The 13,541-nt window shown below is 40.9% G+C and overlaps 1 protein-coding gene across 8 annotated transcripts in view; it reads left to right on the top strand.

Moving 5' to 3' along the window:
- The window catches only part of smarcd3b (SWI/SNF related BAF chromatin remodeling complex subunit D3b), a 45,300-nt gene that overhangs the window by 18,109 nt on the left and 13,650 nt on the right, over window positions 1–13,541 (top strand). For 5 of the 8 annotated variants that reach the window (XM_019271682.2, XM_019271679.2, XM_019271678.2 and 2 more), the window contains exons 2-4: window positions 6,712–6,932; window positions 11,220–11,309; window positions 13,386–13,428. In XM_019271682.2, the coding sequence (XP_019127227.1) occupies window positions 6,712–6,932; window positions 11,220–11,309; window positions 13,386–13,428 (354 nt within the window). The remainder of the gene's footprint in view (window positions 1–6,711; window positions 6,933–11,219; window positions 11,310–13,385; window positions 13,429–13,541) is intronic. The other 3 variants (XM_019271684.2, XM_019271683.2, XM_019271685.2) reach the window with 1 other exon arrangement.

Below are 13,541 nucleotides of genomic sequence, written 5' to 3'. Positions count from 1 at the left end.
CTCAAGTACATCGAGAAGGTCAAGAAAGACTTTGTGGTATTTGTTTATCACATCTTATTATGTCTTAAAATAACAGAAGTATCTCGACTTGGAGTTCTGATTGGAGATGAAACTGCGTTTTAATCAGCGCTGATGTTCGGCGTACTGACACCAGGTAGATTTATACACTGAAACAAGATGAGGTATTGTCTCTTTGACAGGAGCGGTCATTACGGGGGCTTTGGCGCTGAAGCCCTGCACACAGAGACAGACTTTAGGAAACAATGGACCAGGTGATTGATGAGCCAGATGAGCATGTCCTCTCAACAGACCAATTAACCTTGATGAGGCTCTGGCTGCTCCAAGCCAAATATTTCCCCTCTGCTTATTTTCTCTCTCTTTTTTTTCTGCCTCTTCCTCTTTCGTCCTCTCCCCCACATTTTAAAATGGAAAAGTCTTGTTATAATAGTTGCGGCAGGTTCCTCGCTGTGTATACTGCAGATGGAGAAATATTTATACTATGGGATATGGGGATGATTCGGCGCAGTTTGTTAGCTTGTGGCCGAGGGATGACGTTTACTTTCCCTTCACGGGAATACATGTACGGGTGGATTTAAACACACAAGAATATGCAGAAGTACACTATATGCAAACATTGTTGTGGTTTCCGAAGGTCGCAGTGTTCCCACCTCCCGGCAGCAGTGTGTATGTGTGCGAGTGTTTGGCCGAGGTCTGGTTCTAGGTCTGATGGGTGGGCTGAAGGCCTGGCTGAAGTCCTCTTCCTCTTTCTCTCTCATTATCTGCCTTACCTCCCCCTCCCCTGCTGCGTTACTTCTCTGGCTCGTGTGTTTGTGCGGAGGTCAGCGAGGGCCGCTACGATGAGAAAAGACTTCCAGCGCTCTGTGTGGGAAACCCCGATAAGCCAAAACATAATACGAAACACTGTTGTCATGTGTGAGAGCACAAGAAATGAAACATTTACACCTTTACTCTTAAGTTATTGCATCCGTACTTGCTTAAATCTATGCATGATGCAGATAGTTTTGGTGTTATTCACAAAGATTTGGAGATATCTGTGTTTCCTGCTGCCAAACCAATACAATGGAGACTTCATTTGTGATGCTCGCAGCATTGAAATGTGATTTTTTTTTTCTCATCTTTAAAAAAAAATTCAGCTGCCACTTGTCTTTTCAAAACACAATGTCCCGGTTGCTCTGGATAATCCGCAGACCTTGCCATGATAAGTTCTCATTGAAATTACTTTTTACTAAAGAAATAGCTGCTATAAAAACCAGTCCAACATGTGTATCCGTTCAGATACCATCAGAGGTACAAGAACCCTTTTTTTAAGTAATAATACATGAGTGAAATATTGTTACGCATCGCTGTCATGCCAATATTGAAGAGCTCACCCTCGGATGTAATTTTGTAATTCCACAACAATTACCAACTTCAATAGAACATATAATCAAAAAATGTTCTTATTCTGGGGCAATTTGCTCTCAAAATAAACATTTTTTATACACTGACTAATCTGGAAAACAGTCACAGCAGTAGACTCTTATATGTAATGCAACCATGTTTCCTACTCCAGTAAGTAGTCCTGGACTTAGTAACAACCAGGCAACAGAGATGATTTCTAGTCCCAGACAACTTAATGTTGAAGCACACTAGAGATCATGGAGTTTCCCACTCAAGATCTCGTCTCAGATAAAAAAAGGACTTTCAGTTTAAGATCAGTCAAGACCACATCTGCAATCGTCTGTGCATTGTCTGATTTATTTTGTTAACTGTCTTAAGAGCAGACATCAGCCAAATCTTGGTTTCCTAGACCACAAAGAGTTAATTTGCAAAACAACGTCTGAAAAAACAGGTGTGTATCTACTTCAAAGTAAATATTAGCTACTAAGCAGGCTATACTGTCTGGTCTTGGTCTTGACTCGGTCACGCAATACCTTGGTCTTGGTCTCGACCCCTGAAATTCTTGGTATTGTCTCGGCCTCGATATACTCATGACTTGGTCTGGGTTTAGTTGGTTGGTTGACTACAACACTGATGTAAAATAATAAATTATAATAAGAAAATATTTTATTGATGATCAATGTAGTAACCACGCTTCCCCAAAGAGCTATCTTGAATATTAGCTACCTATCTAGGCTAGATACCGTCTGATCTTGGTCTTAGTTGGCAATACCTTGGTCCTGGTCTCAACCCCTTAAGGTCTTCGTCTTCGTCTTGACTACAACACTGTTGTAAAATAAATAAATTGATGTTGAAGTCCCCATGATATGATTACACTTAAAGTCAAGTATCCTACCACTCAAAGTGTCTCACTGTACCTTGGTTTTGGTCTTGTCTTGGTCTCGATAAACATTATAATCTTAATAATTACAGGGATAAGATTAACATCTGAAAGCTTTATTTAAACTGAACATTTGATTAATTAATGGGATATATGAATGAGTCACGTCATAATTGTTAATCTAAAAAAAACATACAGTATTTAAGGATTCATTTTCTCTATGATACTCTGATAATATTTGAGTATGTTAGCATACACTTGATATACTAAACGATGAATCAATAAATGAAGTTTGAGCCTTAAAAATAAAATGAGTCATGCTCCATTCAAGGAACCTCATCTTCAGTTTTTAATAGATTTCAGGGCTCTAATCGAAGCCTTTAAAGGGGCCGTCGATGTTACAACCCACAGATTCATATGTTTAGTACAGTGTGGGTTAAGTTTGGCCTCTTCAAATCCCTCCAGAGATGCCAACACACTTCTCAGATATCCATCCACATGGCAGATTCGATTGCTGGCTGGCTGGCAGAGCTCCGGGCAGAGTGTTGGAGTCAGTTCAGCAGGTCAGATTATAGAGTACCACTCATTGTGTGTGTGAGTGTGTGTGTGTGTGTGTGTGTGGATTTAGGGGAAATTCATCTTACACATTATCCAGCTATGGTTCTCTGTATCTGTTATCTGAAAAGCTCAAATTCTCCAGACATGCGCTTGTAATTGAAGAGTCTGTCTGGCTCATGATAGTCTAGTCTGAGGGTTGTTTGGGTTGTTATTGTCCAGTTTAGGGAGGAAGAAGGAGGTCTCTTAAGACTCCACAAAGGTGACAACATTCAAGCAGGAGGCCCCCCCGACCATATGTTGTTTTATCCTCTCATGTTTGGAGACCCGTCTCAGTTGCCTTTAACCTCAACATCCCCTCCCCCCCTGGGCGAATCGCCGAATGAACTCCAAGCTAGAGTGACAGCAACGCCTGCTCGGGCTTCTTATCACAGGATCTCTCAAAGAGCACACAATACAGTCAGTCTTAGCCTCTCGTACGCGGCCATACTCTTGTTTTGAGTCTTTAAAACTGCACTTTACAGTTTTCAGTTTGATATCTTTAGTCGTGTTTTTGCGCCCGCCCCCCTTCGTCTTTGTTTGTTTTCAGGAGGTTCACACGTGTTTGTGGACAGTCTAAAGATCAAATCTGATTATTTGCGTATGTACGTGCAGTTATCCACATTCACAGGTGACAAACAAATGTGGAAAATGTGAGCATATGAGCGAGTGGTTATGAAACTCCTGATTTGTATCCTTCAGCTGTCTCTCTGACATTTACCCATTTTATTACAAAATGTAGCAGGCACTTTCTGTGCTTATTTTTTTTTAAAAGAGACTTTTTTTTTTTTTTTTTTTGCAAAAAGAGACTTTTTTTTTTTTTTTTTTTTGCAAGGTGATGATTAAATATTTCAGGTCTGTTAAGTCATGGCTGTGCAAAACAATGATGTTCTTTTGAATAACCGGGAGGTGGAAGGAAGAATAGACTATCCATCATGGTGTGAGATGTCCAGTATGACAAGTTGTCTGTCCTTTGTAGAGTATTTATAGTTTTTATTAGATGAGAAACCGTCAGTGTTTTTCATATTTTTTGAATCAATTAATGATCATAATGCATTTCAGTTCTTTAATACATTTATCTGATATTTTATATACAGATAGCCCCAGGGCAAAAGTAAGCCATGGGCCCCTAATCAGACACCCCCACTACGTTTCCTTATTTCCCATGGGTTCCCCAAGTTAGCTTTAATTTGATTAAATGCTACATTATTTAAAAACACGCGGCATGTGAGCACAATACCAACTGGCACTGGGCGATATATTAAAATAATTTAATGCAAATTTTTGCTTTGTTAAATCATGTAAATGTATTTATTATAACACACACACAAAAGGTTATGTATTTTAGCTTTATAATATATACTATGGTAGGTATAATCGTATATAACATATGATAATATTATAATACGCACACACACACACATATATATCATTTACTATACTATACATTTAGCGTGTGTGTGTGTGTGTGTGTGTGTGTGTGTGTATATATATATATATATATGTATATATATAGTAAATGGAAGTGTTAGCTGGCTACATTTGTTGTCTTGAGTCATAACAGTCCCGTAAAATGTGTTTAGTTAAACTATATAGTTTATATATACAGTTTTTAGGTGGCTAACTGACTCTGGCTGTCTCGTAATTAATTTAACAGTCAGGATAGACTAGAAAAAGACTCTGAACACTGATTTCAGCCCTTAGTTTGTGTTTTTTGATGAGGTGCTATGTGTTGTTACGTGAGATTTACTTTATGCAGTTGAGCTAACGGGAGCTATAACCGGACCTCCCTTAAATTCATTGTTAGATCAGCAGTAGAAGAATTAGGCTTAAATAATTTAAATACACTTTAAACACAGTTTTTGGAAACATAAAACAAAAATAAAAGAAATCCAAACACGCTTCTTTTTTACGATGTTGTGCTAGCTAGCCACACTAGCTAACGGTAAACTGCTGTTAGCTAGCATGAGTCATCAAAAAAAGTTTTGCAAGAAAACTGAGGGATTTTGAATACATATTAAGGAATAAATAACAAATAAAAAATAAACATAGAGGCACAATATTCAAATGTTTTGTTTTAGTGGTCCATATTAGCAAACTAATTGAATTAAATTACCATAAAGTAGCTGCCACATAGATAACATGAGGCCTTTGAGTCCCTGAGGGTTTGAGGGTTGTTCTTGCAGACGGGATTTAAATTAATTAAAATCAGCTCACCCATGATAATTAAAGTGCTGCTTACAAGTTAATGCATTAGTAATAATAATCCAATAATATAATATGTGGGACGATAACACTGACAGGAGTCATTCTCCTACATAATAAGTACTTGCTGCTAATATTTCTTCCACCTTTGTAACATTTAAAGTAGTAAATTTGTAATTACAGGGCTTTGTTATTCTCTGAAGATGTGTTTTATTTCCCGGCGGGGTTCTTTACATGCAGTAGGTGGTCTGTGCTCTGGTTAGAGTCAAAGGATTTCTTTCTATCACACGAACCCCAATTAGGTTTCAGACAATAAACTGAGGCGGCAGGCAGCTGTTGCCATGGGAGTGACAAGCACAGGTGAGAGTTCCCCAGTTGTTCCCAGGCGTCAAGACGGGGAGTGTGGGACCGTGGACTCTGACACTGTTTGCATTGTTTCGGAGGAGTGTGTCTGTGTGTGCGAGTGTGAGTTTGTGTGAGAACGATCTTCATTTAGTCTATTTTTCAGCCGTCAAACCTGATCTTTGTTTAAAGCAGACAAGAGAGAAAATAAGACAGAAGCAAAACAATGCTGCTTGTTCTCAGCACAGTTGCTCTTGTTTCCTGAACATCTGTGTTATCTTTAGACAAGACAAAATAAGGCAGATCGCTGCTTTAGTATAAGATGGTGAATGATTTTGGTTCAGCTTAAAATGACACCGTGGGTATAATACAGGTTCATGAAGAGCCATTGCGAAGTTCAAAATCTGATTTCTGATTTCATTGACTGTAAGGGCTCAAACGTTGCCTAAAGTACATACTCCATATTTCACCTTGGTCCCTGAATCATAACTATCTAACTGAATCCTATATTAGATGAGGCTTTGAGCTAAAGTATTTCAATACAAAGTCTTGCCATTATATATTTTATGATAGTGCTTAAATGATGAGTAAGTTGATCGGACAGCCGTTCTGAAAGTTGGTTAACCATCAGCCATAAATGTGATTTATCAAATAGTAGTAAGAGTCACGCTAGCTGCTCTCTCTGGCTGTTATATACTATATATTTACTACTATTTTCACAGGTTATAAACATAATGAATGTCTGTACAAAATTTCGTGGTGTTAGCTGTTGAGATATTTCAATCTGGAGCATCCATAGCGCCTCAGCTAATGAAAAAACGACAAATATTTGCAGGTTCCACCTTCTCGAATTTGTAAATGTCCTGCTTTTCTCTTGACAAAACATCAAACTCCAAATCTTTGCTAACCGGTTTCTTTCATGTTTGCAGTTTGCAGATTCAAAACAGAGTGAATTGACGTCACAGACTTGCTTAATGTGTGTTCATATTGATCAGATCAGCTGTTGTTTGATTGCTGAAAGGCTACCAAAGGTTACAAAATGTAGGAGACTCTCCAATGTCAATAGAACCAGAAGTGAAATTTCATTTTAGGTCTGGTCGCAGTTATGCGTCATGATTTCGTCAGATGAAATGTCTCCTTTGAATCCATCAGAAGTTTCATTGATCTAATATTTCCTTTGTGATATTTTTAGAAGCACTAATCTGTGATTGTAATTCATCCGAAAAACACAGCGGTGAATGTTTTCCACATTAATGTGACCCATCTTTTCTCCTTCTTTCTCTAACCAGCGTCCTGGCATGCCGTCTGGAGCGAGGATGCCCCACCAGGGAGCTCCCATGGGCCCCCCCGGCCCACCGTACGGAGGGAGCCCGGCGGTGCGGCCCGGCCTGCCCTCCCCGGTGATGGAGCCCAGCCGTAAGAGGCCTGCCCCCTCCCAGCAGGTCCAGCAACAGCAGCAGCAGCAACAGCAGCAGCAGCAGCAACAGGCCGTCCAGAACCGGGCCAGAAAGTGAGTGAATCAACCCGACCTCCAACTTCTAACCTAAACACTGCATGGCTCGCATATAGAAGTACTTATTTGTCTGCTCTGTGAGTAATGGTTGAGACTACAACAGCTGTGGTTACACTTTGAACTTAACTAGTAAAATTTTGTTCATATTGGCATCAATCCTCAAAACCAAACATGGAAATGGTCGTGAGTCATGTGCAGGAAATGTAGTAAGAGCTGGGCATTGAACCACAATATTTTTTAACACCAGCCATACCAAGTATCAAGTACAACTCCAGATGAAACTCATATTTTTTTGATAATTTAAGACTCTACGTCATTCAGAAAATATGTTTTCATACAGCTGCTTGTATTAAATAAAATGCATTTGGGAGGTTTGGATTATTTTGTTGAAGATTTTGGAGAAAAATAAATAGTAGGAATTGGAAAAGTATTGTATCAATCAATCAAGTTTGAGTTGATGATTCATCCTGGTGGGAACGTGAATGTTTTTGCACTATTAGCTGTTGAGGTATTTCACTCTGCACCAAAGTGAGGGACTACTGAGCAACCAACATTGCCATCCTTAGCGCCACACCATGAGCACGGCTAAAAAAAAAGAAAATAAAAAATACCAAAATATTGGAATTGGTTCCAACTTCTCAAATTTGTAGATGTCATGCTTTTCTCTGTTTTGTATCCTTATGAATTGAATATCTTTATATCCACCTCCGTGGCTGTGAAGTGCTAAAAACCGCAGTTCCTCAAACGTCCACTTGAGGCTGGCTCCAGAAGTGAGTCAGTCTCCATAAGTCCCCATGTTCAAATGTCCAACTTCACAGCAGAAATAAACATGTTTACAGCCTGGTACAAAAAACTGTTTTGGTGTCTATAGCTAATTTCCCCGTTCATGACAACTGTACTGAGGGTGAATTTATATACAACTCACCTGTTCAGATTATATTAAGGCCTAAAGTTATGCAGAATTAACAGTGTGGCCGCTTAGATTGACAGGTAGGTGCCGTTACAGATGGCTTGTTTGAGCAACCAGGCTTCATTCGGCTCCCCTCAGGTCCACCGGTGATCCACGTCTTGGCTGATTTTTAGATTAAAGGCAGGACTGACAACATTTTGACACCATTGTAGACAGTTCATCGGACAAAACAAGCAATTTGGGGACTTGAGCTTGGTGCTTTTCCCCCTATTCTTTTATATTTATATCTTGGTTAAACTATCATGGATTAAAACTTTCATTTAAGCCATTTCCAAACTGTGATCTCCTAAAATCTAAACTCCAGAATGAAGACCTCTAAAATCGAATTGACGAGAAGTGAAACCATGACCTTTGTGTGTCTCTGTTCAGCTTTCATTTCACTTTTTGTTGTGACTCTCTCCCTCTCCACATCGTTTGCCTTGCTCCCTACTCTCTGCATCCACCTCTCACCATCACTACCTCTCTATGTGTCTTTTTGGTGTTCGTCATCCAGTTTGTCTCATGGTCATCATATCTATCTCGTTGCTGTCTGTAGGCGCTCAGGGTCTAGTACTTGCTTTGGCTTATTGTTGTCTGCTCTTTGACTACCATGTACATCAGTATCCAAAGCACACACACACACACACACACACACACAGTGGATTGATGTCTATTAGGAGACGAGTGTGTGGCAGGTATGGTCATTAGAAAGGAGATCAATATGCGCACTCAGTGGACCTCTGTCTCATTCTCTCAGTATCTGCAGCACGATTGATCCACTTACAATTAAGCAGGCTTGTCGAACAGGTCAGGGGAAATGTTGTCCTGTGTCGGGGCTTCAACCCCTAGAGAGGCCCGGCTGGCTGCAGAGGGTATGATCGATGGTCCAGGGTGACCCGTCCAGGTGTGTCTCTCTCTCTCTCTCTGTCTCTCTCTCTGTCTCTTTCTGTTGCTTTGTTGAGGAGTGTGTGTCCTCTGGCAAACAAGTTGATGCTCCCAGCTCGCAGCGCTCGACTCCATCCAGCTCAGACCCCACGTGGCTGCCAGCTGAGGGCGGGCCACCTGTGTTTGCAGTGTCATTGAGACCTTATGGTCCCAGCTACGCTCCCTCTGCAGAACAAACGCTGTCCTACGCAAAGCTGCTGCTAAAAATAGGATTTAATTCCGGTTTGCTTTGCATAAAGTGTTAGGACCACTCAACCCCGTGTCCTAGAAATTACGTTTGTATGCTGCTAATTTGTTTTGTGGGGAAACATTGTAGGAAGCACACATAACTCACAGGCAGATGGTGGTCACAGGACTTTTGACACCAAGGTAACCTACCAGACTTGGAAAAAACATTAATTTACAGCATTATGTTAATAGAAAATGTGCCTCGTGGTTGCAGTTTAATTGTATATAAATTATGTTTCTAGGAGACTTGCACCCAAAACACAGGCACAAGTGTGGATTTATCTCATGGTTGCTTCTTAAAAGCAAAGTCGCTGCCTTCTCATCACATTTTTATCCAGCCTAAACTTTGGAGAGTAACTTATTATTATCACATCACAGCGTGTGCCCTTGTGTCACAATGGCTGAGGGTCTTCTACTTTTAGTTGCATTAAATTAGTTGAAAACTTTCCACACTCAGTGTTTGTGCGATTTTACATTTTTAAAGAGCCGAATGGTCGCTAATGCATGTGGGAGTTACTTGGCAACAACGCACAGCGCATTGTATTGCGATATAAGGAAGCAGTTCTTACAATGTGCAAACAGACAACAACAACAAAAAAGAAATAATGCTGTTGTTGCCGTCACCTTGAACATCGCCTTAAACGTGGCATCTTTTATTTCCCACGAGGACCGCATTATTTAAAAAGCCCTGATCTTTTATACGAACCTCTGAACCTTGGTTTCTGCTGTTAATTTTGGTCTTTGTCCTTGAAATAACCCGAAAACATTCCTCGCTGCTCATTACACATTCTTACCTAGGACACGCTTAGGAACATCATGCGATAATTAAACAGGTTTTTGGGCGTCAGGCCAACTGGTTTAAGATGCAGGACACAAGCTGAATTTTCCGCTTTAAGCTAGTTTTTTTTTTTTTTTAAGCAGTGGAAATGTTTACAACGGTTTGAGGTTTGGTTTCTGGGAAATGAGCGAAAAGCTGTGAGTCAGTGTGTTCAAGACCGACTAAACCGAGACCAAGTCAAGACCAAGACCAGAGCATATTGAGACCGAGACACAACCAAGACTTTGAGAGGTTGAAACTAAGTCAAGACCAAGACCAAGGTATTTGGTGACCGAGTCAATATCAACACTTTGAGTGGTTAAGACCAAGTCAAGACTGAGATCAAGATATTGCGGAGTCAAGACCAAGACTTTGATTGGTTGAGACCAAGTCAAGACTGAGATCAAGATATTGCAGAGTCAAGACCAAGACTTTGATTGGTTGAGACCAAGTCAAGACCAAGGTTTTGCGAGGCAGAGACTTTGAGGAGTTGAGACCTAGTCAAGACCAAGACAGTATACAGCCTATTTAGGTAGCTAATATTCACGAAAAACTCTTTGGGTGAAGCGTGGTTGTTACATTGAATCACCTCATTAAGCGTCACCTTGAAGTATTTACATCTGCTGTCTTGCAGATGAACTCTTTGTGGTTTAGAAAAAACAATTTTATTCCAGAAGATTTGGCTGATGTCTCCTCCCAGACAGCTAAGAAATAAATCAGACAATGACGTGACATCCCCACAGTTGTGGTCTTCTTTGTCTGAGACTGAGTTGAGGCTGAGTAAAAATGTAGTTGAGGCTTTCGAGACCAAGACCTCTCTCCAGTGCTACAACACTGGTGTGAGTAACGTGCATGTTGTCTTCATCTGCACCTGTGAACCACCACTGCACAGTTACCTCATCAATGCAACATCCATATTTGCAGTTCAGAGCCGAACAAAGGAGTTAAACTCGCACACTCGCTTGTTTGCTCCCCTCCCCTGTGATAAGTTCACAGTGTGTCCATTGTCGGTGTATTGTCTGTCTGTGTGTGTGAAGCATGATTGTTTTGGTTCACAGAGAAACATTGTTGAATGAGCGTGTCCCTCAGATGAGACGCCTCCAGAGTCCTCCTCTGCTGTGCATGGACACAGTTTACACGCCCATCCCAGTGCCTGCCCTTGTCTGAGTTTTCGAGTTTTCACCTACTAACAGACCCTTGAACTTAACACACATCCAACACGTACAGACACACAGACAGCCAGACACACCAGGTGTTTCCCCTCTGACATCGTACTTGCTGCCACTGGGTGTGTGTCTCGCCACAACTCTAATCGGTCAACCTTCGAATCCTCACCAATTCTTAGGAAGCCAGTCGGATTCCCCGGAGCCAATGAGATGCCGGCGAGGCAGATGGACATGAGAGAGCCCCAATCAGATCCCACGCTCGGATCAAAGTAGGAGTTTATTCTGCTGCATGTCCGTTTTCTTACGTTTGATGACTCTGGCCTTTTTAGCCTTTCACCTGAGCCCAGCACTCCCTGAATGAGTTGGTTTTTGGCCAACTATACGTACGGGCCTAGAAGCTGACCCCTATAATGTAGTGGTGCATGCTTTGGACTGGAGCATGGCATGATGATGGGAACAGTGTTTTTTTCAACAGGAACAGAAAAATAGAAAGTAGAACCAAGATATCAAACCACTTTTAAGAACAGTTTAACATGGCGGGTTTGTTGTGATGCAGGTTTGTGTCTTCCTTTGCAATGCACCCCCGGATCTTCCAGTTCTCCTTACAGCAGGCTTGTTTCAGTATTTGGCATGCTGATGTAACAGACTGCTTCACAGACCGTTGCAGTGCTCTGTGGTACAAAAATGTATCTACACTGCAAAAAAAAATACCCAAGAAGAAATATTACACAATCTAAAGTTGGGGCGATATGACGATATGTAGCCTAGCTTAGCATAAAGACTGGAAACGGGGGGAAACAGCTAGCCTGGCTGTGTTGGAAGCCAAGAAAATCAACACACTCTCTCAAACTTATGCAGATTTTGTCACCTTCAGACAGTCAGGCTAGCTGTTTCCCCCTGTTTCCAGTCTTTATGCTAAGCTAAGCTAAGTTAACTGCCCACCGTGTGTTATTGCCTTATATTGAGGAGATACTGAGATCTTGTAAATTCACACATAATATCTCCTTTATAGAAAAAAAGAAAGAGGATATCATGTGTGAATCTGCTAAATACAAGGCGACACTGAGCAGGCGGTTAATTTAGCTTAGCTTAGCATAAAGACTGGAAACAGGGGGAAACAGCTAGCCTGGCTCCTGGAGGTGACAAATCCACCTCCCAGCAGCGCTGAAGCTTTATGAAAAATATAAAAATTACTGGGGGGTTAGTTACTGCTCCCATTGTTGTACATATCTGACAAACTTGGTAATAAAATTATGCTTAATTATGCTGCTATGTGGATTTTGTCACCTCCAGACATAGTCAGGCTAGCTGTTTCCCCCTGTTTCCAGTCTTTATGCTAAGCTAAGCTAAGTTAACTGCCTGCTGGCTATCACCTTACATTTATCAGATAGATGTGAGAGTGGCATCAATCTTCTCATCTTACTCTCTCACAATAATACTTGATAAAATCAGTGATCTTGTCAAATTAATAAAGGGGCTTTAAAGTAGATAACATCCACAAAAAAAACAAGGACTACAGCAGATTAAATCTTTTAAATAAGACTTGAATCGTTCTGCTTTTTTTTTTTTTACACCTTCTTTATCACCCACAAGGCGAGACTACTTATCTTTGAAGAGAAAATATGATTAAAACCATCCCAAAATAAGTTATCCCGCTCTGTTTTTTAATTGCTCCTTTTTGCAGTGTAGTGTCATCTAGGTGTTTTTCGGCAGTTTGTCCTTCTGCGGGCACCGACAGCAGCAACACTTGCATGAATTTACATAGGTGCTGTCCATTGAATTGAATATTTAAGAAACAGAAAATGAGTTTCACTTTAGAAAGAAAGAAAGTTGTGACAAAGACACCAACTTGGCACAGACTGTCTTATTGTTCCGAGTCCTTCCTTGGTGAGTATGAGATGAAATGGTGAACAAATGTTCTCACACACAGCAGGAAATGCCAGAAGATTCATGAATGAAAACACACACACACACACACACACACATACATTAAATCTCTTAAACACACATCCTGTCACCATCACCGTCCGAGTCCTGCTGCTTCTGCAGAGAATATATGTGTGCGTGAAGTGAATAAACGTCAGGCAAGAGATGTGTGATGTGACACTTTTTTGGCTGTTGGAGGCTCTCGCTCTCCAGGTGGACCGCTGCATTTCACACACACACACACACACGTACACACACACATATATGCACATATGCACACACACACACACAGCTGGGATGCTGGGGTGCTGGATATGGCCCAGCATTTTAGCAGATGGCCTGGGTGCTACGCTATCAGTCACCATAGTAACATGCTCTCTTTTTCCTGTTTCTCTCTGTCTTTCTCTCCCTCTCTCCAGTGCTAAGAGAAGGAAAATGGCAGACAAGATTCTTCCGCAAAGGGTGAGGCTGCATATTTTTTTTACCTTTGTTGCTCTGTTTTTTTCTGTGTGTGTGTGTGTGTGCGTTTGTGTTATTGTTATATCTTTTATGTGTGCAGAGCAGAAAAATCCTGG

The sequence above is a fragment of the Larimichthys crocea genome, chromosome XXIII, assembly GCF_000972845.2.
Source record: "Larimichthys crocea isolate SSNF chromosome XXIII, L_crocea_2.0, whole genome shotgun sequence".
NCBI classification, from domain to species: Eukaryota; Metazoa; Chordata; class Actinopteri; family Sciaenidae; genus Larimichthys; species Larimichthys crocea.
Note: the sequence above shows the minus strand (reverse complement) of the source record. Positions and strands in the feature narration are given on the sequence as shown.